Consider the following 27,197-nt stretch of genomic DNA (forward strand, 5'->3'; position numbering starts at 1 on the left):
CGTTTAATACAATATATAAAATTATCAATAAAAAAATTAATTTAATTGCTTAAAATAAGATTTAAAGACGTATATTAATAAAAGAAAATTAAATTGGTACAAAAAAGTGAGAAAAAAACTAGTTATTATTTGTTTAACAAATTATTACTTCTAAAAAAGAGTCATGAACATGAATTAGGATCAAACCATGTAAGAAATGTCAAATTGTCACTCTACTTCATAGTATAGAAGTCCAAACAACACAACTAGATATATATAATATAAAGTTCATGTAGTTATAAATAGGAAGTCCGAGAGTCTAGGCATTTGAATTTTCTAGTTTAAAATACTATTAACTTTAATGATATTATTTTGTTATTTGTTAGTTTAGAATCAATTCTAGGAAAAAACATATATGTTATTCTGGTTCCCACTATATACCCCGCAAGGGTTTGTAGTCCTTACAAAACTATGCAATTATATTTTTCCACCCAACTACTAACTACTTCCCTTATTAATAGTCTTTATGCAACTGACAACTAACTGCACTGACTCAGTTTTTTCTATAAATAACTTATGTTGATGTTCTTTTTCATTTTTTTTTCTGTATATAATATTGTTTTTCTTAATATCTTTTTTACTTTGATATTGTTTTGTTGGCATCTTTCTCTCAAGAGTATGTTCTCAGTTGTTGTAATATGCACAACGATGTTATCTAATTATAATAGCAATAAATGGGAAATAGATCGTTACTAACAAAATGGAGATATACAATGTCTTCCATATTTATTGTATAATGAACTTAGTTCAACATTAGAAGAGTATTGACATAAACTCGATTTTCCAACAAGGAAAACATTGCTATATGCCCAACCAAACCTACCAAAGTTAATGTGGACAACAATCTGATGACGATGGAACATATTACGACATTGCTATACACCAAGAAACAACATTGTTGGTTACATCAATTTCACTTTGCATCGTCCATGTCATCTTCAGTTTTCCAAACAAGATCCTCCAAGCGTGTTGAAAGCTTGTTGTAGAACTGCATAGTGTCAAACAGGCAAATTATTTTCAATTAGAATTAGAAGGAACACAAGGGTGTTAAAAACCACACCATTGTGAATGTTATTAAGCAAAAACTTCTTGTTATGGTTTGATCAGCACTCAGGTTACATGGTGTCGAAGATTACAAATATTATTTCACTAAGATTACATTTCAGAATTACTATTTCTAAAGATACAGAAAAGAGACAATAGAAGGTAAAATGGTTGTCATAAATTCAAGTTTAGTTTGATTATGTGGTTGTCATAAAGGTTTCAAAAGTTCACAACAGAAGAATTATATTTAAAATGTAGGAGATACTATAGAAATCAATTCAATGACAATTGAGAGACAAAGATACCTTAAGGAACTCCAATGTATCACCTTTTGCCTTATTAATCTTAACCACGTGAAGAGAAGGTGCCACTTGAAATATCTGTTTAAAATGCAAGTACATCAATATTCAATATTATGAGAAATGAGGCTATAGCAACGATGTACCTCTGTGGCAACATTGAGGTTTCCCTTCCTTCCAGCTTTCACATTTTTAAGCTTCATCTGTGAATGACTATTTCTTAATTAAAGAAAATTAACATGAATGGAACTAAACGAGTGCATGTACATAATAAGTTGCACAAGCTTGGCTTACCTTGAAATTTTTCTTCTGCACATCAAAACCAAGAGGTTTTGCAACTTCTTCAATCTTGTTGATTATCTCATTGGCAGAGCATTTTGATGTGAACCTTATTTCTCTTTTAAATCCCTGTAACCAATAACCTCAGATTAACAATCCGCACACTAATTTAAAGTAAGAAACCTCATAAATTAGGCATTGCAAATCAGAGGTTCTCATCCAAACCAGGTAGTAAAAAAGTTAACTAGGTGATGTTTGGACCAAATTTTTGACTTAAAAGTTAAATATTAAGAGTTTTAAATTTATTTGTTTGGACATGTTTAGCTAAAAACTCCTTTTAAACCAAAATCATTGTTTATTTTAAGTTTCTCGTTAAGAAAGAAAGAACACAAAAGACTTTGTGAAGTAAAGTATTATATAATAAACTCTCAATACCGTCCACAAAAGACCTTGTGAAGTGTTCTTTTTGTGATTGAGAGAAAAACTGTGTAATACTTCTGATAGAGTATTAAGAGTGTATGGGAGGAGGAAGAAAATTAATAGGGTGGTTAGACTGTTAGCTATTCAGTTAACAGTTAGTCTGGTAGGGGGAACCTTATAAGAAGGTTTTGAGCTATTGTGATGGAAGCATGACTAGGATTGGAACTCGCAAGTAACAACTCCAAACAGCAAGCAATGATGGTACAGTGGAATGAAAGAAGATGAGTGGTGTTTCGTGTGTTTTTAATGGAAGGAGTGTGTGTGGAGACCTCACAGCTCAGAAAGCCTTCCTACTATGGAAGGAAGCTAGAGGAAAGGGTAGAGAAAGTGAAGAGAAAGAGTGACTCAAGAGAATATAGGACTGGAATCAAATTCTGCAGCATTTCACTAAAGCTCAAAAGTGAAAAATTACAAAAGAGAGACCCTCTTATTTGAGAGAAAGATGTGGGTGATGAAGTGCCGCCACGCATATGAAGGGAAATTGATGAAGGAGAGCACCGTGGAGGAAAGCAATTAATGGAAGCATAGTGAAAAGCTATTGGAAAATGAGTGAGAATGGAAGAGTGTGCTCGAAAGGTGGCTAGAAGTGGTCCCTTGACTCTCTAGCCTGACTTTCAAGAGAAATAATTTCTGATTCAGAAAATTCAATTATCATCAATCTCAAAAGTTAAAAATAAATTGGTGGAGATGGGTATTTATAGTAACCCATGCTCCAAGAAAGCTAAAATGTGTGTACAATAAAATGTAAAAAAAAAAAAGTAACACTGAGGAAGGTAGGTCAGGTAGGATTCCATCATATTGTAAGGAGTTATTTTTGTATTCTTTTGTATAAACAGGATATTTATTCCTGTGGAGGGAGAGTGCTCCCTTGAGAGTGGAGTTTGAACATTGCATTTCGAGATTACAGAATTAATACACATACTTTTTCTTCTTTCGGTGAAAGTGTGTTGTGGAGTGTATTCGATAGACTTCTTAACTAAAGAATTTTATGTAATACTTCACATTGTGAAACTTTTCTAAGTGAGCCTAATTTACATTCACAGTGAGAGTGTCTCTTTTATTTATATTTTTGACAGTTCTTACTCTCAAAAACTTAAGGAAAAGTTGGATGAAACCCTGAGTTTGGGTGAACTAGTATAAATCTTTTGTGTGCTTGATCTTGATAGTAGGCATCTAGGCTAGCCCGGCACGAGAAGTGTTTATAGACTCTATTCAACCCCACCCCCTCCCCCTTCTAGAGCCCATTTGTCCTATCATTAACCATGCTACCCGTAAATTCAAATCCACTTGTCCTAAATCAAACAATAAAAAGGACTCCTTAACAGTATAGTTTTCCAATTGCAGCTCTATATACTTCCCACATCTATCTATTATGTCCATCTCCAAATATTACATTGTATGATGGATTTGAGATCCACTTTCAAGCCAAGAAGAGGAACCAAATCTGACGAGATAAAATTATGACTCGTCCTACTATCTATCAAGATCAACACAAATCTTCCCATCAATCTTCCTTGTAGTTTAAGTATGGGGTTGTGTCAATCCTACTATTGAGAAAAGAGACAAATACAAGCCTGACATTTTTAATCAATGTATTCTTCTACTCCCTTCTCTAAGAACTCGCCATTTGCCATCTACCTCATATCCCCCACTTCTTAGATTCCCTCATCTTCAGCCGAGATGATACCCCCAAAATTCTTTTCAGGACAATGATACCCCTAGACTATATGCTCCTCCCAATTGAAACATGCCCCCTCTTCTCTTCTAACATATTCAGTTCCTCAAACCCACTGTTGTGTTTCCTCCTATCCTTAAACCATATGTTGTGCTAAGTGACCCTTTTGTTGGATTGTTGTCCATATTAGAAATAGCTTGCATATATCTAGTACTTCTAAAGGTTTAAGCACATGAAACTATTCCAGCTACTTCCTGATACCGAAAACTGGTATTGTTATTTCGATATGAAGTTCCTCCTACGTGCCTTAAGTCTTTCATAGTGTCCTCCACATCCTGTGCAATTTCCATGGCCCTAATCGAATCTTTAGGATCATGCGGCCTAATTTGATTCCAAATATTAATCTGCAACCCAACAAAGAAATATCGAAACAATTGTCCTTCAGATATATGTTGATAGGATATAAGGGGTGTAGGATAGAAGGAAGAGTTAATATCCTAACTGCTAAAGCAGTTAGGATGGGCGGGAAGTGACTTGTATAAATAGAGTTCTATTCTTTTGTTAGGGGGACTTTTGACAGTTAGTTGTTTTGACAGGAAGCTTTGGTCCTGTGGGGGAGGATAGGCTCCCAATTGAGTGTCTGTATAGTGTATCATACCCATTTGAATACAAGAAACCCCTTCTTTTGTCATCTGTGTTTGAGTAGTGAGTGTGTGAGTGGCTATTAGTTAGGTTTCATTCTGAGAAACCTAACATATGTGGAGCTTGTTATACCAACATTTCAAACTATTTGATATAATCGTCCACCTTATCATTTGAGTGCCTGTATAGTGTATCATACCCATTTGAATACAAGAAACCCCTTCTTTTGTCATCTGTGTGTGAGTAGTGAGTGTGTGAGTGGCTATTAGTTAGGTTTCATTCTAAGAAACCTAACATATGTGGAGCTTGTTATACCAACAGTTCAAACTATTTGATATAATCGTCCACCTTATCATTTGGTCTTATTGTTTCTAACCTTTCAAACAAGGTACTGCGCTACCTGCATCCGAATCTCCTATTCAATGTTGCTTCAAACCCTTGCCAAGATTGATTCTTGGACTTTTGACACCAAAATTTATTTGGCTTGCATTCCCTTCCATTCTAATGATAGCCAAATGTGGTTTTTCCTTTGAAGTGACATTCTGAACTTCAAAAACTTTATCCACTCTTGTTTGGCATCCTAAGGGATCATTCTCAAAAGTGGTAATTTCACCCTTTTAGTTCAAGGCTGATAGGATTAGTGGCCAGGTTTATGTGAGAAGAAATAGAGGTAGGTAGTTATAACTTCCTGGTATGTAGTTATAACCTCCTTCAGTTGTGTGTGTAATTATCTTTTATATTTTCTTTATGTTAGATGATAGTAAGTAGTTTTTTTAGTGGGTTGTAAAAGGAAAATTAGGGAGAGACCGGTCCTCTCGACAGACCTAGAGTATTGTATGTTGAAGTTCTTTTGTTTTTATCACTTGGGCATAACAGTTGCGGTGTTCTAATTAAGTTATTATGAGTAATTTATTTATTCATCTATCTAGTGAATTCTGGATACCTATCAAATTGGTATCAAGAGCCTCTTTCTTGGTACTGTTAGGGCGTGTGGGGAGTATGGTGAATACAAGAATGGAATCTAGATTAGATGTTGTGGACAAAATGCTGCAGGAATTAATCTAGGATAAGGACAGACAGGAAAATCAGTCTCATGAGCGCTTCCAGCGTTTGGAGGACATGATTAGAGGCTTAACAGCCGTGGTTGAATCACTGTCTTGTGCTACAAAGGGCGAAACTGCTTTAGTGATGAATGTTGGTCAAGGGTCACGTTGGGAAGAAGAGACAAGTCATCATTTGTCTTCCTCAAAATGGAGGAAATTGGACATTCCAGTTTTTACGGGGGAGGAGGCATATGGGTGGACTAACTGTCTTGAACGTTATTGTTAGATGTTAAGATGTGTGTTTCTGTTATTTGGGCTTAGTCTATTATGTATTAAGGGCATTGGCCCATATCTTACAATATAAATAAACTACCCTATGTGTAGTCTAAACACATAAGGGATATTTTCTCCCAATCTTCTTTATTTCTCATATGGTATCTAGAGCACAGGAATAGTTCCAGTCAACTCCACGGTCTCCGGCACCCATCACTGTTGCTGTTGTCGCGTCGCCGCCGCTGCCGTCGCCACCGCGCCGTCGCCGCCGCCGCCGCCGCCGGAGCTCCAGAATCGACCGGCGACCACACCATCCGAAGCGTCTTGGCCGGGCGACCACCGTCGCATGAAGATCGCCGCGATCGGAGCTCTCACGCGCCTCCACGCGCTGCCGCAAGAGTCGCCGCTGCCGCCGCTGCCGCCGCGCGTGTCGGCGCGTCGCCGGAGCTTTCCGCCGCCGATCAGCACCGTCGTGATCGCCTCCTCGCCCTCTTTCTAGATCTGTGGTCGTTGCGTCAATCGGAGCACTTTGAATTTTTAGGGTTTCTCCCTCTCCATGGCGTCTTCCTCGTCTACAAACACCTCTATTGGTGGCTCATCTTCTGATCCCTCAATATATACTAATTATGTGAATGTACACTTGTCCATTGACAAGTTAGATGGCACAAATTATGCAACCTGGGCGTCCGACATCAAACTTTGGTTGAAGAGTCAGGGGTACTTAGATCATCTTACTCAAAATGTGACTACTGCTCTCATAGATGACACTTCCCGCTGGATGAAAATTGATGCTCAGTTATGCATTGTTATAAAGTCCACCATTCACTCCTCACTGAAACAAATGTTTCGATCCTATGAGACATGTTCAGAAGTATGGGCACAAGCGAAGTTGTTATACACAAATGACACTCAGCGTCTTTATGGTGTTTGTCAGGACCTATTAACTGTTATTGGTCCGCGCAATCCTGGTCCCATGGCAGAATATTTGGGTAAAATTCATGCCCTTCTTCATGACTTTAATGATATATTACCTCCTGCTTCCACTCCTGCTGAAGAATTGGAACAACGATCAAAGTTCTTCATGTTGTTGGCATTATACGGACTCTCTGATGATGTTTCTCATGTCCGTGATCAGATTTTGGGTTCTCCTGTCATACCCAACTTTACTTCTACTTGTTCTGCTCTTTTGCGTATACCGAGCAAACCCGTCACTGAGACATCTCCTCGTACTGATGATTCCTCTGTTATGGCTGCTCAACGTGATGATCGAAGTCGGTCTCGCAAGCCAAGTAAAGGACGTCCAAAATGTGACCATTGTGGCAAGTTAGGCCACAAGATTGATAGATGTTATGCTCTCCATGGACGTCCTCCTCGACCTGTAGCAGTGGCAAATTCTGATCCACCTCCCCGATCACCGTCTGCAGACCATCCTACTTCATCTAATATCGTAGACAAACCTGCAATCTTTAACGAATTTCTCAGATGGTATGAGGATCATCAGCACTCTGGTTCCACTACATCTGCATCTGTTGCACGTACAGGTACACCTTTTGTTGGTCTAACTCACTCCCTTGGACCTTGGGTCCTTGACTCAGGCGCCACCGATCATATCACTGGTAACAAGTCCTTGTTTTCTTCCTTGTCATGTCCAGCTAATTTACCCTCGGTAACAATGGCTGATGGGTCTAGAGTCTCATCTCATGGTATTGGTACTATTAATATTTTTCCATCCATATCCATTGATCATGTACTTTATGTCCCTGGGTCTCCCTTCAACTTATTGTCCATTAGTCGTTTAACTCGTACTCTTAATTGTGTTATTTCCTTTACTAAAGATTCTGTTTGGTTGCAGGACCGGAGTTCGAAACACATGATTGGCACAGGATGTGAGTCTCATGGCCTTTATCATCTCCGCCCTTCTCCACATGTTGGCGTAGTCATGGAGTCACCATCCCTTCTTCATGCTCAGTTCGGTCATCCTAGTCTTGCCAAACTACAACAACTTGTCCCGAGGTTGTCCACATTATCAAGTTTGTCGTGTGAGTCTTGTCAGTTAGGGAAGCATACTCGTAGTTCCTTTCCTCGTAGTGTCTCACAACGGGCGTCGTCCCCCTTTTCATTGGTTCATTCTGACATTTGGGGACCTAGTCGTGTTAAGTCCATTTTAGGTTTTCAGTATTTTGTTACCTTTATTGATGACTATTCCAGATGTACTTGGTTGTTTTTAATGAAGAATCGTTCTGAGTTGTTTTCTATTTTTCAATCTTTTTTCAATGAAATAAAAACACAGTTTGGGGTGTCTATTCGAAATTTACGTAGTGATAATGGCCGTGAATACCTTTCTCAACAGTTTAAACAGTTTATGGCTTCTCATGGCATTCTTCACCAAACCTCATGTGCTTATACCCCTCAACAAAATGGGGTGGCTGAGCGTACGAATAGACACCTTATTGAAACAACTCGTACACTTCTTATTCATGGTCAAGTACCCTCACGTTTTTGGGGTGATGCAGTTCTCACAGCATGTTATCTTATCAACCGCATGCCATCTTCCGTCCTAGATAACAAAATCCCTCATTCTATCTTATTTCCTCAAGACCCTCTGCATCCATTACCTCTTCGAGTTTTTGGGTCTACATGTTTTGTTCATGATTTTAGTCCTGGTCTTGATAAGTTATCTCCTAGGTCTCACAAATGTGTCTTCTTAGGATTTCCACGGTCACAAAAGGGCTATAAGTGTTTTTCCCCTTCCCTCAATCGTCATTTTATCTCTGCTGATGTCACTTTTGATGAGTCTTCCTTTTACTTTTCACATCTATCTTCTAGTTCTGTACCTCTCCCTGTTACTGTTGATATTCCTCTTATCTGTGATCCTCCTGGTGATGCTCCACCCCTTTTGTCTTCTCCTTCTTTAGACTCTCATTCACCACAGATCATCCTTCACCTCCACCCCTTCAGGTTTATAGTCGCCGTAATTGTCTCCCTCATGACTCACTTCCGGTGCCGCCTCATGTGTCTCCTCCGGCTCCAGCAACTGAGTCTGACTTGCCTATTGCCCTCCGTAAAGGTATACGCTCTACCCGTAACCCTTCCCCCCATTATACTGTTCTTAATTACCATAGATTATCTCCATCTTTTTATACTTGTCTCTCATCCATTTCTTCTGTGTCAATTCCCAAATCTGTGGATGATGCCTTAACTCATCCTGGTTGGCGTCAAGCTATGATGGATGAATTAAGTGCTTTACAGGAAAGTGGAACTTGGGAGCTTGTCCAATTACCATCTGGAAAGTCTGTTGTTGGTTGCAGGTGGGTGTATGCTATCAAGGTTGGTCCTGATGGCACAATTGATCGTTTGAAAGCTCGACTGGTTGCCAAAGGCTACACACAGATTTTTGGTTTGGATTATGGTGATACTTTTTCTCCAGTGGCAAAAATGACCTCTGTTCGCCTTTTCATTGCCATGGCCGCTCTTCGACAATGGCCTCTTTACCAACTTGATGTCAAAAATGCTTTTCTCAATGGTGATTTGCAGGAAGAAATTTATATGGAGCAACCGCCTGGCTTTGTTGCTCAGGGGGAGTCCTCTGGATTGGTATGTCGTCTTCGCAAATCCTTGTATGGCCTAAAACAGTCTCCTCGGGCCTGGTTTGGTAAATTCAGTTGTGTGGTTCAACAATTTGGTATGTCTCGCAGTGAAGCGGATCATTCAGTGTTCTATCGCCACTCGAGTGCTGGATGTATCTATTTAATAGTGTATGTCGATGATATTGTTCTCACAGGAAGCGACTATCTTGGCATCTCTCAGATGAAACAACACCTTTGTCATCATTTTCAAACCAAAGATCTTGGCAAACTCCGGTACTTTTTGGGTATTGAAGTAGCACAATCCAATGATGGTATTGTCATATCTCAGAGGAAGTATGCATTAGACATCTTGGAGGAAACAGGGTTAATGAACTGTAAATCTGTTGAGACACCTATGGACCCTAACATCAAACTCCTACCAAATCAGGGGGAGCCTTTCTCAGATCCTGAACGGTACAGAAGACTAGTTGGTAAATTAAACTATCTTACTGTTACGCGTCCTGACATTTCCTTCGCAGTTAGTGTGGTGAGTCAATTTCTAAACTCCCCATGTGAAGACCATTGGGATGCAGTTGTTCGTATACTGAAGTATATTAAAAGATCACCTGGAAAAGGTTTGCTATATGGCCTTAACAACGATACAAAGATCGTTTGCTATTCAGATGCTGATTGGGCTGGTTCCCCTTCTGATAGGAGGTCTACTTCTGGATATTGTGTCTCTATTGGTAGCAACTTGATATCTTGGAAAAGTAAGAAGCAAAGTGTTGTGGCAAGGTCGAGTGCAGAAGCAGAATATAGAGCTATGGCATCAGCTACTTGCGAGCTTGTGTGGCTTAAACAATTGCTTAGTGAATTGAAATTTGGAGATGTCACTCACATGATACTTATATGTGATAATCAAGCTGCTCTCCATATTAGCTCTAATCCTGTCTTCCATGAGAGAACCAAACACATTGAAGTTGATTGTCATTTCATTCGAGAAAAAATCATATCCGGAGATGTCAAGACTGAGTTTGTTAACTCAAGCAACCAGTTGGCAGACATATTCACTAAGTCCTTACGAGGACCTAGAATTGATTATCTTTGTAACAAGCTTGGAACATATGATTTATATGCTCCAGCTTGAGGGGGAGTGTTAGATGTTAAGATGTGTGTTTCTGTTATTTGGGCTTAGTCTATTATGTATTAAGGGCATTGGCCCATATCTTACAATATAAATAAACTACCCTATGTGTAGTCTAAACACATAAGGGATATTTTCTCCCAATCTTCTTTATTTCTCATAGTTATTTTCGATTGAAGTAAGTCAGTGACGAGGAACGCATGCAGGCAGTCATAGTTGCTTTGGAAGGGAGGGCCTTAAATTGGTTTCAATGGTGGGAAACTTGCTATCCAAATCCTACGTGGGAAGCATTCAAGGTGGCAGTTGTTTGCCATTTTGAACCCACAATGCTTTAGAATCCTTTTGAAATTCTGATTGGCTTGCGCCAATCGGGGTTGGTGGAGGAGTATATAGAGCAATTTGAACAATATGTTGGGTTTTTGAAGGGAATTCATCAAGATTATTTGGTTGGCATTTTTTTGAATGGGTTGAAAGAGGAAATCAAGGCTGAAGTTAAGTTGTATGAACCTAGCACTCTTCCAGAGTTAATGATGAAGGCTCAAATGGTGGAGGCAAAGGTTCGAATCATCTCAAAAGGTGGCCCTTTCCATATTCAACGCAATAACAATGTCTCCAAAACTATTTCAATGACTCGCATTTATTCAAAGGACGGGGGCAATTCACTAGGCTATAATAATTCCAGCAGTGGTGGGGGACAACAATGCTTCTGTAGGAACGTTTCGTACTATAAATTAGTCAAATCGAGCGCCTTTTCGGAAATTGTCTCAAGAGGAAATACAGGATAAGATTAAGAAGGGCTTATGTTTCAGGTGTGATGAGAGTTTGGTCCAAGTCATATTTGTCGAAATAAACAATTGCACATGTTGCTTATGTCCGAGGAGGACTTATCTGGACTAGATACCCTTCAACCTCCTATTGATACTCAAGAGGAAGGGACAGAAGAGATAGGCAGATTTTACAATTATCTCAATGTACCATGGCGGGACTTATAAACAGGAAGTCTTGGAAACTTTGGGGGACGATTGGGCATGAGAAAGTAGTGGTTTTGCTGGATTGTGGAGCCTCACACTATTTTATTTCACCAGATCTAATTGCCAGATGTGGGTTACATCAAGAACCCACTCTTCCATATGTGGTAGTGGTGGGTGATGGACATAAGGTGCATTGTCAGGGGAAATGTCATGGTTTTATTCTAGAAGTACAGGGCCTGAAAATTCAACAAGAATTTTTTGTTTTCACATTGGGGGTGCAGATGTTATCTTGGGCTTAGAATGGTTGGCTTCTCTAGGTGAGGTAAGGGCTGATTTTGGTAATTTATGATTAACAATTGGTAAGGGGAACGACGAGCACATCCTTGTGGATGATTCCACTCTTTCCAAATCAGAATCTTCTTTGAAAAAGTTTGTGCGTGATTTTAAGAACAATGACTCATGTTATATAATTAAATGGGACCAAGAGAAGGAAAAGAATGGTAGTACTGTTCTTGTACAACTTCTTCCCATTTTGGAGTCCCATAATGACCTTTTTCAAGATCCAGTTGGCCTTCCTCCTAGTCGCCCTTATGATCATGCTATACATATTCATGAGGGAGCATATATTCCTAATCTTAGGCCCTACAAATACTCTCATCAACAAAAAAATGAGATTGAACGCTTAGTCAACAAAATGTTGCAGGTAGGAATCATCAAACCAAGCATCAGTCCTTATTCAAACCCCATCATATTGGTCAAGAAGAAAGATAAAGGGTGGCGGTTTTGTGTAGACTATCGGGCTCTCAATAAGATCACTATTCCCAACAAATTTCCTATTCCTGTCATAGAGAAATTGTTGGATGAGTTGGCTGGTGCAACAACGTTTTCAAAACTGGATTTAAAATCTGGTTATCATCAAATTCTCATGAAAGAGGAGGACATCGAAAAGACTGATTTTCGCACCCATGAAGGCCATTATGAGTTTTTGGTTATGCCTTTTGGCTTGCCAGTATTGGCTGTTCTAGATTTTGCCAAATCTTTCACCTTGGAAACAGATGCTTCTAACAAAGGATTGGGGGTTGTTTTATTGCAGGAGGGTCCGCCTTTGGCCTTTTGGAGTCAAGCCTTGTCTGACAGGGGTCAGCAAAAATCAGTGTATGAGCGGGAGTTGATCGCTATAGTCCAAGCAGTTCAGAAATGGAAACACTATCTCATGGGTAGTCATTTTGTTATTGTTACAGACCAAAAGAGCTTGAAATTTCTCACTAACCAGCGCTTACTAACAGAACAACAATTTAAGTGGGCTTCCAAGCTAAATGGCTATGATTTTGAGATACGTTTCCGCCCTGGTAAAGAGAATCACGTGGTTGATGCTTTGTCCAGGAGACAATATTTTATGGTTGTATCTTTGTTTCAAACGGATGAATAGAAGACTTGGGAAGTTGAAGTCCAACATGATCCTAAGCTGGTTGCTCTCATCCAAGAATTATTTTTAAATCCAAAAGCTCGTGAGGGGTATGAGTTGAAGAAAGGAAGGTTGTTCTACCATGGGACATTGGTGTTACCTAGGAACTTTTCTCGCATTCCTAGTATCATCAAGGAGCTGCATGAGTCTCCTATAGGTGGTCATAGTGGGTATTTTAGGACTTTTAAAAGGGTAGCAGGGGTACAGTACTGGGAAGGGATGAAGCAAGATATCAAGGAGTTTGTGATGTAGTGTGCAGTATGTCAATGCAATAAAACAGAGACATTGGCCCCTGCAGGTCTGTTACAACCACTACCCATTCCTACACAGGTCTGGTCAGATATTTCTATGGATTTTATTGGGGATCTACCCAAGGTACAGGGCAAGGATACTATCTTGGTTGTGGTGGATCGGCTTACCAAATATGCCCACTTTTTGGCACTTGCTCATCCTCTTACAGCAGTTCAAGTGGCTAACTTATTCATCAAAAAAGTGGTAACACTCCATGGGTTCCCTTCCACAATAGTTTCTGACCATGACAAGCTTTTTCTAAGCACTTTTTGGCGTGAATTATTTAGACAGACTGGCACTAAGCTGAAGTTTAGCACAACTTACCATCCCCAATCAGACGGCCAAACAAAGGTTGTTAATCGTTGTTTGGAGACTTATCTAAGGTGTATGACAGGGTCTCAACCCAGAAAATGGCCACAGTGGTTGCCATGGGCTAAATTCTGGTTTAATACCAATTATAGTGCCTCTACAAAAATGACCCCTTTCAAAGCTCTCTATGGTCGTGACCCTCCGCTAATTTTCAAGGGCAATACTATTCCATCTAAAATTCAAAGTGTTAATCAACTCCAACAGGAATGTGATGCACTCTTGCAGGAGTTACGGGCAAATCTATGCAAAGCACAAAAGCAGAATCGGGTTCAAGCTAATAAGCATAGGAGGGATGTGGAGTTTCAAATTGGTGACTGGGTTTATCTTAAATTGCAGCCTTTTAGATTAAAGTCCTTGTCTAGACGACCAAATGAAAAATTAAGTCCAAGGTTCTATGGCCCCTACAAGGTGCTGGAACGTATAGGGGTAGTTGCTTACAAGTTAGAACTTCCTGCTCACTCCAAAATCCATCCAGTCTTCCATGTGTCTCTCCTCAAGCGCGCAGTCCAACCAACAACTCCTATTCAGGCCCTCCCATCTGCCCTAACAGAGGAATTAATCCTTGATGCTTCTCCGCGCGCTCTTTTGGATACCCGATTCAATAAGGATGGTGACTTGGAGGTTTTAATCCAGTGGCAGCATCTCCCCTCTTTTGAAAATAGTTGGGAAACAACAACTACCATCAGCAAAGAGTTTCCTGCTTTTCACCTTGAGGACAAGGTGAAACTTCATGGAGGGGGTATTGATAGGATTAGTGGCCAGGTTTATGTGAGAAGAAATAGAGGCAGGTAGTTATAACTTCCTGGTATGTAGTTATAACCTCCTGCAGTTGTGTGTGTAATTATCTTTTATATTTTCTTTATGTTAGATGATACTAAGTAGTTTTTTTAGTGGGTTGTAAAAGAAAAATTAGGAAGAGATCGGTCCTCTAGAAAGACCTGGAGCATTGTATGTTGAAGTTCTTCTGTTTTTATCACTTGGGCATAACAGTTGCGGTGTTCTAATTAAGTTATTACGAGTAATTTATTTATTCATCTATCTAGTGAATTCTGGATACCTATCAAAGGCTTTAGTAATTCTTCTCCTTCCACATCTGATCTGCTAATGTGTATCGATCTTTCCTTTTTCTTCTCTTCATCATCAATCAAGTTCTCCCCTCCTTCAAACACTTTCTCTCTTTTCTTGATTTCATGTACCAGTTCTTTGATTTCTTTCATATCTTAAAAACTTTCTTTTGTTATGGTCATATCAGGTTTCAGCTCCACAACCACCTTCCCTTGCTCACTTCCCATCTTTCAAGATTGCTTAGCCGACTCTCCATTAGGTTCCTTTGTTTTTAGATCCGGCAGGTCAGACCAAATTTTTACATTCCAGAAAGAACAAAACACCAAAAATGTAGGCTTGAGAACCTGTGCAGTATTATATCAGAAACTCTCAATATTGTACACAAACAACCACATACAAAGGAAGATACTTCCTTTTACACAGGGTACTCCCTCTTACAACAGAAAAAAAACTCTTCATACTAAAAAAGACTTCCAACACCTTCCAAAGGTAAACTATATACCGACTTTCTCATAAAGTCTGTCTCCCAAAACAACTAACTACATAACACATTTTATTTGTAAATTTCCTTCCAATGATTATAATGAAAATTAGGTTTAGAGTCAATCTCCCTTGTCTAGAAAATACACATAGAACAATGCATTTATAATAATTAGAATGTGGGCTAAGCCCAAATACAGATGAATATGTAAAAAGATCATAATTACCATAGGACTATGTTTCCCTAATTAACATTAAACGCAACACTCCCCTTCAAGCTTGTGTATATAGATCGTATATACCAAGCTTATTTCAAATATAATCAATTCTCGACTCCGTAAAGATTTACTGAAAATATCTACTAACTAATCATTTGAGTTGACGAACTCAGTCTTGATGTCTCTAGATACAATCTTCTCTCAAATGAAATGACAATCAATCTCAATGTGTTTAGTCCTCTCATGAAAGACAAGATTAGAACTAACATGAAGAGCAACCTGATTGTCACATATAAGTTTGAGTTAGGCTTAAAGTCCATTTCTTAACATGGTTTCAGAGTCATAGGTTAGAGTTTATCCAAGAAATATTTGATGTTTGTTGGGTCTATTTTTCCATCCACTATCAGGTTGCTATCACACCATCTATTAATGTCTAGTCGCACACTTCAGAAGAATATATCTCAACGTGAGGAGGGTGTTGGAAGTCCCACATCAACTAGATATAAGGCCAATTTAGAGTATATAAGTAGGTGCAAACCTAACCTTACAAGCCAGTTTTGTGAAGTTGAATTAGGCTTAAAGTCTATTTCTTGACACCTTTTATAATACCTTCCACTCTTTCTCATTATTCAGGATAAGAAACAGCACAAGACCAAGATATGAAACTTAATTTTAGGATTTGTTTCCAGTTATCTTTCTTTCTTTCTTTTCTCAAAAACGCTACTGCCACCACCCTCCTTTTCAAAACTAATCTCCTTAATATTTTTAGAATTTTTCTCCAAATGTATGGTTATAGTACTTTTATGAAAATTAAAAATAACTAGGCTAAAAAGAACTAGTTTCTCCTTAATTCAGTATGTTGAAATTTACATAACTTAGTATCAATTCATGTTTTACTATATTTTATATTTTATTACTAAATCCTAAATAAAAGGTTAAACTTCTAACACTATATAATTGGTGTTATGAATAATAAATAATATTGAAAGAGATAATTATAGAGAGGAACCGTGTGTAATGGATGGACACTTGATCTCTTATTTATAGCTTGATTATGATTAATCGATGGAGTACTTAAGGGGTAATTAGGAGGTAAACAGATGCTAATTTGCATCCCAATAACCACTAACTAACTTATAGCCTGGTCCATGTTAAATCAACATGATTATTGTTGACTATATATTCTAACATAAATGAGGATTTTACTATTATAGTAAATAAAAACCTGAATATCCAATGAGACATGCCTGTGGGGTTACACTCATTTCCTTGGTATCTGGAAATCCTTTCCACATCTCAACCAGATTCCTGGTGGATGAGAATTTGAGAGAAAAACAATCGATGCAAAAGATTCATCATTATAATAAAAACAATCCTATCATATGAAGTTAAAAACCTGGTCTACGTCAAACAAGTTTTCTAGGTTCAGCCCTTTGGACAAGGATATCAATTCAAATGCATTCATAGGTGTTGGCTGATCTTCCTTCTCTCTTACATTGTGTACCTGCATTTTTTGGAGAAAATCTTTAATATGAAACTACTGATGTGTGCAATACTACAACGAATAGGGAAAACCAATACCAAAATCATACAGGTCATCTTCAACATACTTCACAGTCTTTAAATATGGTCTCAATGTCATCAGTGTTTCTCTCCTTTGTCTCCTCGAAAACTGGAAGTTTGTATTCTTTTTTAAACCATTCATCATGCATAATCTCCGATATAGTGATACGCTGCCATAAAGTTATATAAAATCAGAAAAACGAATGAAACAATGAAACTAATTTGATTATAATTATCATCTTCTTTTAAATATTTGTGATTTATTTAACAAAAATAAAACATAAGGAGATTCCAAATACGTTAAAAATAGTGAATCGGTCAAATGACATAGCTAACTCAGTTTCAAAAATTACAAATGTTACAGGTGAAATGGCTCTTTTACTTTAGGAATAAGAATGAAATTTCAGTTGTAATGAGTTCAAATTTTTCAAACTCTCCAGAGCTATGTCATTTGACTAAAAGGGTTCATTTGCATCTTACAGTCACGGGGTTGGGATTCAAGATTCTAGTTATCAATTTCCTGGCACTAAATGAAAACCAGGGGGGGCATGTAAATTCACCAGCTGAAATCTGCAAACCAAGAAATGAAAATAATAAACACAAAAATATTCAGGACAATATTAAGTTATGCAAAACTAAAAAAGTGCTTACCTTTTTATATAGGTTCAAAAGATTGGTGTCATCAAAAGGCAAGTAGCCTGCAAGCAATACAAAGAGAATCACACCACATGACCACAAATCTGCAGCTGCCCCATCATAGCCTCCATCATTAAGGACCTAATAAACAAGAATATATGATTACAGGAATTATTTTAAATGTAGAAATTTTGTATTTAGCATATAATTTGTCTGCACCTCAGGAGCAACATAGTTTGGAGTTCCACATGTTGTATGGAGCAGTCCATCATCCTGCCAATTTGTCATTCATATTCAAATTCAGAACATTTGGATATTATGAGATAGAAAGAACAGTGACTTGGCCAGGATCTTTTACAACTTTGGTTGCCGAAAAGTAGAAAACTAACGTGCTTGTCTTTTGAGAGATTCAAAATTTCAAGACTAAGTTCCCTACTAATATAACTGAAACTTGTTTGATTTTGTATGTCAATTATATTTTAGTTTTCTTCCCCAAACATACTGAAAAAGCAAGTCTAGTCCTTGTGCTGTGCTACTAATGCGTGCTATAGTCGGGCTTCAAATTAACTTACAATTGCCAAAGTCAGGCTAAATTTAACATTTTTCCTTATATAGAGGACTAAGTTAACCAATGGTGCAAATATTAAATTGCAAAATGATGTTTTACCCAAATTTAATTGAGAAGGCAACAAATCATTCTTACCCTGACTTGTTGGGAAAGTGCACTCAATCCAAAATCAGAAATTTTAAGGTTCCCAAAAGCATCTAATAGTAAGTTCTCTAGCTGCAGAACAAAGTTATATGAATAACAATGAAATTAAAGTTAGTATTTTTTTTTACTTTCTTTAATCAAAAGAAAATAAATTGAAGAATCAGCATATTGCTAATAGGCTTACTTTCAGGTCTCTGTGATAGACACCCCTGCTATGGCAATAGTCAACCGCATTGATAAGCTGCTGGAAATATCTACGTGCTTCCTTTTCACTTATCCGTCCACTGTTTAACTTCACAAGAAAAAAAATACAATTAAAACTTTTAACAAACAGTTTTTCCGCTTCAACAAAATTGCAACTTACGGACTAAGACACACAACACCCTTTTACATCTCAACTATGATAGCACTGGGAATGGAAGGAATGGACAAGCACGAGGTAGACCACAACTATAGAATTATAAGTCAAATGGAGACGGAGAACCCAAAATGTAATCCAATATGTATCCACTTTATATTTTCCTAATCAATTTCTAGAATCAATCGTAAATGAAAGAAAATTATAACCAAATAGGATCTAAGAAAAATTTATTTACTCACAATTTTATGAAAAAGTTCTCCCCCAGTCACAAACTCTAAAATAATGTATATTTTTGTCTTGCTCCCCATGACCTGCAAATGAGATATGAAATCTTGCATGATGCACTTTAAGAAATGAATTTATTGCATAAGGATTTGTTTGATAATTAATTTGGTAATTTCTTTCGTGCATAAGAATTCTAATCTTTGTTCTTTGAATATCAGCTAGAAAGCAAATAATGAGACAGGTCAATTAGTTTGATAAGGTATTTTTGTTATGAGTCTTGAGTATTAGCTCCAATGGAATGTGTGCAAATCTGTTTTGAAGGTCTTCAAACCAGCAGCGGCAAGGATGATTGACGTCAAATTAAGTGCTTAATTGATCAGAAAGATAATCATGTTTATGGGGTAGAAAGTTCACCAGCAGGGTGAAGAAATATCAAAACAAGACAGCAAAATTGATATGAGATTTCCTTTTGTTAGATGGGGTGAATAAACATGTTTAGAACCTCAAAAGAAGGAGGTTATTTTCAACATTTAGAAAACTTTTATAATCCTTTGACTTCAAATATTGTTTCATGACACTTTGACAAATTTCTTGAACGGTAAGCTAAATTCTTTGTCAAACAGACTGTTTTTAAGTTCTATGCCCAAACAGTGGTTTTAAAAATAGGACAAATTCAGGCAAGGAAAACTTTTAGAAACGATTAAATGCCATGAAAGATACAGTAAAGATATCAAAACATAGACCAGTAAATTGAGTTCATAACAGAGTGATCACTCTTTCCATCAGCAACATTTGAGTCAGTTTATCTGTTCTAATAAAAAGAGAAGAATATATGTCAAAAAGTGAGAGGCAAGATGTCGGTTGTGGGTGTAATATTATATATATATAAAGAGAGAGAGAGAGAGAGAGAGAGAGAGAGAGAGAGACCTCATATAGTTGAACAACATTTGGATGCTTGATCAACTTCATTGTGGCTATTTCTCGCTGGATCTGTGAAAATACATCGAGAAAACATCGAGATTTTACTTCCCCAAGTGAGGCCCTATAGCAACTTCACAACAAAATATGTATTTGAAATCTGAAACCTAATACCTTCTAAAACTAAGTTGAAAAACAAAGCCATGCTTAATCAGTGTCTTGAACCAATTAGACATAAAAATGTATGCCTTAATAGTACATGGGAAGGTAGAACAAGAGTGTGATGTCAAAGAAAATTTCTTGAAGTACCTGCTCAGCTTGCATATACTTGAGAACCTTCTCCTTATCAATAATCTTAAGAGCCACAGGCTCCCCAGTCTCAGAATTCCTAGCAAATTTCACCTTTGCAAATGTTCCCTCCCCAATGGTCCTCCCTACCTCATATTTACCCACTCGGCGCTTAATTTTCTGCCCATTCATCCTCTATGATGGTTCAACTTTATTACAATGTCTTCCAAGATATGAAGTATCCACCTGAAAAGCACATCACAATCAGATCCTAAGCAAACTTTAACAACAGTTGAGTTTTTACCCAATGGTTAAAAACCGTCTTCTTCTTTGATGAGAGGTTAGAAAATCCCATTAGTCCCTATGGTTTCAAAAACACTAAAGCTGAAGTCTTATATGCAATGCAACTTAGCCACTGACTCCTCAATTTTATTTTATTTTTCAAAACAACCTCAAGATTTTATCTTTCCCCACTTTAGAATGGTGCACGATCAATTGCAAAAACAAACCCCATAAATACCATTTTTTAAGAAGTAGCTAATGCAGAAATGCACCAGAAGGAGATCAAAGAGAACCATGTTTCCAACTGTAAAGAAGCCATGAGATATTACAGCAACCAAGCCTTTCAGTTAAAACTAGTCTCAAAACCAGAATTAAACCGGAATAGGCAATTTACCACAACATCACTTTAACAAAATATAAATTTCGGAGACTGCATTTGTGATAAAGTAATCAAATCTTAAAAAACAATAATTGTAGAATCATGTCATGTTGATGCATCACTTAAATCATTTAACAATAGCACTAGAGCACTTGTAAGAGAGAGAGAGAGAGAGAGAGAGAGAGAGAGAGAGAGAGAGAGGCAATACCCTAGTAGGTGATCAATCCCAGAAATCAGAATTCAGAAACACAGAAGAAGATAAAACCAAACTAGTGCTCGATTTGCATTGACAGATATATAAAAGAAAATGGAGGAAAGAAACAAAAGCCATAAAAAGGTCGCCTTAGAAAAAAGGAAGGAGAGAAACAAAAGGGGACCCCTTTTCTATAACAGATTTTGTAACACTTACTAAATTATTGACATCCATATAACATGACGATTTTCTTTCTTGTGTACCAAATACGTTTTCCTGTCTTTTGAATATAAAATATTTGCTTACAAAGCTGTATGATTCATCATCAAATCAGTTAAATAAAGTTCTGTAAACAAAATTGGTAAAGCTATTATGTGACAAATCATTTAGTTAAGCCGTTAAAAAAAATACAACACTGAAATATGAATTCAATAAAAATTTGATATTATTTTTAATTTAAAATTTTAAAAATACTAAATTTATTGATTTTTTGATATAATATTGAATTTTATTATTTTTATTTAATGTTTGTTATCTTTATTCAATGTAAAATTTAATTTATATTTATATTTAAGAGAAATTAAAAATCTTAATAATGGTTGATGTGGACCCTTTGAAAAATATTGTGATAAAGAAAATTGGCGAAACTACAACCATCCATTGATATTATGTGTCAAATCATTTAATTCATTGGATTCATTGAAAAGAAAAAAAAAAATAAGGATCTAAGAAAAAAATCTATAATATCAATAAAATATAAATACAATCTAAATAAAATACTAATATTATTTTTAATTTAAAATTTTAAAATAATAAATTGTATATTAATACTATTTTAATTTAAAATTTAAAATTCATAAATTTATGAATTTTCTCCTTTATAAAAAAATTAATTTTTTATTTAAAATTAATAAAAACTTAGATTTACAAGAAAAAGGATCTCAATAATTGTTGAAGTGGACAACTTATGATAAATGATATTATTATTTTTCATGTGATTGTTTTTGGGATCGGTCCATTTAGGTGGGCACGAAGTTACGGAGCCTAACTTTCCGTTTAGGTAATTTTCCTAAATTATATGCAGAAAAAGAAATTCTGAGGTGAGTCGTTTTCAGTGGGCGAGAAGAAGATAGAGACACACCTAAGGAATGTTTGTTTAGCTGGAATTAGTATTGTCTTTTCCGGTAATTGTACTTTTTTTAATTAGTTGTCAATTCAAGTCAATGCGAATCATAAACAAAATCGATTAGTATGAATAATTGCATAGCTATTTGAATGAAAAGCTACCTTAGAAGGGCAACATAGTCTTAGGAAAATCATTGTTTTGAAACCAAAAAGCAAACGAAAAAGTTTAAATAGAACTGTGTTTCACTAGACTTTAGTAGTTGAAAATTTCATGTGGTCTTACCAGTAAATAATTTCTTTCATTACTTTGTAACATTTCTTAAAATGTTATTTGAAATATTACATTTCAAACATCAACTTTTAACTTCTAGTTTTTCATAATTATATTATACTTTTATCCGTTAAACTACTTAATAACTTTTAATTTCAATATTTTCTCTCTAAAAAATATATTCCTCCAACTTTTAACTTCAAATTTTATTAACTTATTGTAGATATAATTTTTGTTTTACGTTTACCTTTTATTACATAAAATATTCACAATTACAAATAGTAATTAGTTTTTATAACAATTATATTATTTGCAACATTTATTTTCTTATTTTGACATAAAACTTCTAGATTTTTTATATTACATTTTTAATCGTTATATTAACTAATATGAAGAAAGCAACAGCGTCCACTTAAAATAATATTAATATATATATATATATATATATATATATATATATATATATTTTGTAACATCCCAAAAATACAGCAATGAACTATATAATAGAAATAATTACAATTAGTAATATATTAATTCAGTCTTACATTAAAGAAAGTGTGCGGTTCTGACCGAACGGCATAAACAGTAAGAGTTCAAATTTAACTATACATCAATACAAAACTGACCGAACGGCATAAAAAGTAAGAGTTCAAATTTAACTATACATCAATACAAAACTAACCGAACGGTTTACAAAAGGGATTACCGAACGGTCATTCCTATCAAAAGGAAAGGTGATCTAACGACACCTTACACTAACTAGACTATATTACTAACCGAACGTACTACGATTCGGCCTTAACTTCAACGTCGACGAGGTTCTCTTCCTCCAAATTTCCTTCTTCCAGCGCCTCTTCCAGTAGCGCGTCTCCTTCTGCTCACATCCACACGGATGATCATTGCAACGACAAGACGAACGTACAAGACGAGACAACACAAGGAAAACACAAGGTAAGCTTATGCAATTTAATTAAGTTACAAATCATACAATTCATACCGTCAACACACAGATAAAGTTAACAATGCGTTTCAAGCAAGGCCTACTACTAGACCGACCGTCCGGACTGTATGAAATCTGTGTAGCTACGACGTTCGTGCACCCGGGTGATGTAGTAACTGGAATACTCTCATCAGCTGCCACCCGAGGTTAGTCCTATCTGTCCAAAGTACCCCTAAGGACTAGGACCTCCTACCGTTCCCACGCATGACCTACTCTCCTCTACGTGAGGACGAGTACTCACGGAACATCAGGATGAATCGACAGCTTAGCATTACCACAGTCATACTTTACAACTTTCAATATTCAATCATGAGTCGTTCCTCCCCAGAACGCTCGTTCAAAATCCACAACCTTTCATTCATCTCATTTACTCTTCATCTTTTATAATTCTTCACTTTAGTGTCATCTTTATCACAATTTCTAAGGACATCAAATACCGAACGTTCAGCCCTCTTCTGAACGAGGACGAACGATAGGAACGAGACCGAGAAATCTCCCATTCCAAAATAGAATAAGACCGAAAGGGTTACTTCTAGATTTAAAAATAAATCGAGAACAATTATACAATATATGACGAACATTACTTACAACATGAATCAGTTAAATGAACTGACTCTCGTGAACTAAAACCAACACTCAAAGAATACATCAGGTACGGGGACTCTAGGTCAGAGACAATGAAGGTAGGCGTGCCAAGACTTTTAAAGAACCATACGTAGAATAATTCATATATATATATATATATATAGACCAAGTGACGGTCAATGACTGAGCACGGTAAAGGAGATTCTACTGAATTTGGACGAACGCTGTTTCATTAAGATTGAAAAATTAAAACGAGTACGAACGTTCGGTATAAGACCGAGCGCCACTCATTACGAGAGCTTGGGTTGAGACCTATCACTAATTTAAACTTATAATAGAAACATTAATAATAATAATTATGATAAGACACGTTGGAGACAGTGTTGAAGAATAACTAAATATACAAATACATGTTTACAAGATTTTCAGTTCCTCACGTAACACTCAGGTACATCTACGTTTGGTCGAACGCTCAAACATAGCACTATTACAAGAAGGTGCTCGTCCTCAACTAGAATTCTTCCCAAATGAAAGAATTCAATTTTAAAGGAGTTTACTAGAAACACCGAACGGTCAAGGACCGTTCAATGTTGAACGTTCAATATCATAGGGGAATTTCATATTCAGAATTCATTTACATTTAAATTCATTTCGCAGCATATAACCTCTTAATTTTATACATTCATATCATAGCACATTTCATATTACTCATACATCAGCTCAAAATCATTATCATATAACAAATAGTCAAACATCACAAATCATGCTTCATACAACTCACAGCACGTCCATGCAGCACAGTAAAAACATAAGAATTAAATTGAATAAGCTTCCCTTACCTCTAATGTGAACGAACGTCCTAGAGGCAGAAGTATGGTTTGTCTGACTAAAAATCTCTCCTACCCTTACGTTCCACAACTCTTAAACTAATTAACAGCAAAACAACCAAAAGTGGATCAGACAAGATATCAGCATGCAATCGAGGCTTGGTTTGCATGTACTATAGAACGAACGACTAAGGACAAAAGACTTACCAGGTTCAGAACTCGGAAATGTTCGGTTCAGAATGAAGCTTATGACACCGGGAACGCTTCTAAGATCTCTGAAAGATGATCAGAGGAGTAAAAAGGTGAGTTTTGGTAGAGAGAAGGGGAAGTTTTTTTAGAGAGAAGTAGGAGAAGATGAAAGGTTTAGAGTTTTGGGGAAGAAGGGTGCATGCAGAGTGAGTGAAACGGGAATTTCAGAAAAAATCAGATTTTGCTTCTCTCGTTAAAACGAACGTCCGCTCACTCGCTGACACCTGCCTTCCACTATCTGATTTTCGAATCCTAGTTTCCTGACACCTGACGCCCGTTCAGAGGGGTTTTGGGTGCGTTTTTAATGATTCTGTCAAGAGGGGTTTGGGTGCGTTTTTCCGAGGTCTGACATATATATATATATATATTAATAATCAATATTTTGAAATATCGCTTAATGTAAATAATAAAATAAAAAATATAATAAATAAAAGCGAAATATTTTAAACTTTATTTTATAATTTAAAACATTTAAAATAATTAGAACTTTATTTTAATATTTCAATTTATGAGGACATTAATATATATATATATATATTGTTTCTGCTGAAATGGGACGAGTTCCTCGCCGAACGTTCTTCTTTCACTGTCGAGCGTCTTGTTGCCGATGTCGTGCGTTCTCCTGTTGCTACCGAGCATCCTACTCCTCCTATCTCCAACCAATCGAACACCGAATGGGGGACGACCTGCAAAAGACACTCCGACGCTCAAGTCAGAATTTTTCTTTGTAGGCCTTTATAAGTTAGTAGTGAGTAAAAACTGAGTTTATCTTGAACCTAAACCCTTATTTTATATAGTTTAAAGGAATATGACCAATTAATTTTACCTTTTAATGGTCATTAATGCAAACCTTAACCGTTGAACAATAGTCGTTATCACATTTATTTGTGCATTAAATCTGCTCAACGGTTGTCGTGACTAAACGGCTGAGAGGCTCTTTCCTGCATGTTGACCGTTAAGTTCCTTAAGGTTGTAGGTCGTCCTAACCGATCGGTAGTATATGAGCCCAAAGTGAGGTAGAAGCTCTCCTGCACCCTTACCGTTCGGTCGGAAATGAGTCCATAGTAACATAAGCCCCCAAGCCTTAGCAAAATCTTTGATATTGCGTTGGGTTTGTCAAGTTATACCGATCAACATAGGATTTTACTCGAGTTCAAGGGTCATGACGATTCATACACTAGCATGTGTTCCTTACCCTAGGAACGTTCATTAGCTAAGGTGAGAGCCACATAAGCATCACTCACCAAACAGGGGATCTAGAAGTCTGAACTTTTCATAGATCGAAGGCGCTCGGGTGAGCACCACGAAAATGTTCCTTACCGAGCAGGGGATCTATGAGTTCGCTTATAGGTTTCCAAAGATCGAAGATGCCCGGGTGAGTGATGACAAATTTACGAACACCGAAAAACGGCGCCAAAAACTTGTTTAACCCTCGGCAAGTATGACCGAATCGTATCAAGTAATAAACTCGGTAAGACCAAGTATCGTTCTCCCAAAGGACTCACGGCCTAGATAGTTATATGATTTGTTGATTATTTAAGACTTGTGAATAAATTCTTGAGGTTTCAAATGCAAAAGACAATAAGTAACATGTATGCATGAGTTTTGATCAATGGAAAAGATGAACACAAACACTTGAACGAATTAGATGGATAAGTATGTTGTTCGGGTAATCAATTTCATCTTATGCACTCTCATATACTTTTAGGAATTCATCATTCTTTTCATCAATGTTAATGTCACTCTCTAAATCACCTTCTACAAGAAGGTCTATCCTTAATTACGAGTTCATACAATTCCTAGCATCCCTAATAATTAATTCTGAAGCACAGAAGCTTAAAGGCAACCAACCCTCATATCCCTATGTTTAGGCAATATGCTATTGGGAGAATTTCCCCGGATCTAGATTTCCCCGTACGTTCCCATATCGATAAAACCAATAATCATGACATCGAATGAGTTAAACAATGCATGCTTTGAGCAAAGAGGAAAAACCCTAACTAATGATGAAAGAAAGCATGTATCTCAAATAAGATGTTTAAACATAAATTCCATATATGAGAGCTTCACAAGATTACATTGATTCCCCAACAACAATACAAAGTTTAGTTCACCACATTCATGGTGAAACTAGATGAACAATAATGAAAGAATGAAAGATAGAACCCTAGAAAGATGAGTAGGTAGCTTGAGCATCCAAGATCTTCCTCCAAGGGGTGGAAAAGTGAGTGTTTGCTTCG

General features: G+C 36.8%; 1 protein-coding gene across 10 annotated transcripts; it reads right to left on the reverse strand.

Annotated features, from left to right (window-relative positions):
• Positions 1-746: 746 nt before the first annotated feature.
• LOC108345549 (CBL-interacting serine/threonine-protein kinase 3) lies at positions 747-21,083 on the reverse strand. Of its 10 annotated transcripts, none has more exons than XM_017584135.2 (15): positions 20,916-21,076; positions 20,068-20,292; positions 19,768-19,830; positions 18,855-18,926; positions 18,439-18,546; positions 18,246-18,326; positions 17,762-17,815; positions 17,558-17,683; positions 17,387-17,476; positions 16,954-17,076; positions 16,740-16,847; positions 1,677-1,790; positions 1,529-1,585; positions 1,389-1,463; positions 747-1,027 (listed from the first exon to the last, which is right to left on the reverse strand). In XM_017584135.2, the coding sequence occupies exons 2-15, from the start codon at positions 20,236-20,238 to the stop codon at positions 953-955; spliced, it is 1,317 nt and encodes a 438-aa protein (XP_017439624.1). In that variant the 5' UTR covers positions 20,239-20,292; positions 20,916-21,076; the 3' UTR covers positions 747-952. The 10 variants fall into 10 exon arrangements, 5 of the variants coding, with proteins under 5 accessions (XP_017439624.1, XP_017439625.1, XP_052735721.1 ...); XR_008250201.1 differs by having other exon boundaries at positions 1,011-1,027; positions 1,529-1,595; positions 20,916-21,083; XM_017584136.2 differs by lacking the exon at positions 18,855-18,926 and having other exon boundaries at positions 20,916-21,077.
• Positions 21,084-27,197: the final 6,114 nt, after the last annotated feature.

The sequence above is a fragment of the Vigna angularis genome, chromosome 6 (assembly GCF_016808095.1).
Source record: "Vigna angularis cultivar LongXiaoDou No.4 chromosome 6, ASM1680809v1, whole genome shotgun sequence".
Taxonomy (NCBI): Eukaryota; Viridiplantae; Streptophyta; class Magnoliopsida; order Fabales; family Fabaceae; genus Vigna; species Vigna angularis.

Bases quoted from the DNA above. Each gene is read 5' to 3' on its own strand.
- LOC108345549 (XM_017584135.2), bottom strand. From the start codon at position 20,238: ATGAATGGGCAGAAAATTAAGCGCCGAGTGGGTAAATATGAGGTAGGG. The intron at 18,927-19,767 runs GTCTCTCTCTCT...TCTCATTTGCAG, and splicing joins ATGTTGTTCAACTATATGAG to GTCATGGGGAGCAAGACAAA. The intron at 16,848-16,953 runs GTATGTTGAAGA...CAAAAAATGCAG, and splicing joins CCATATTTAAAGACTGTGAA to GTACACAATGTAAGAGAGAA.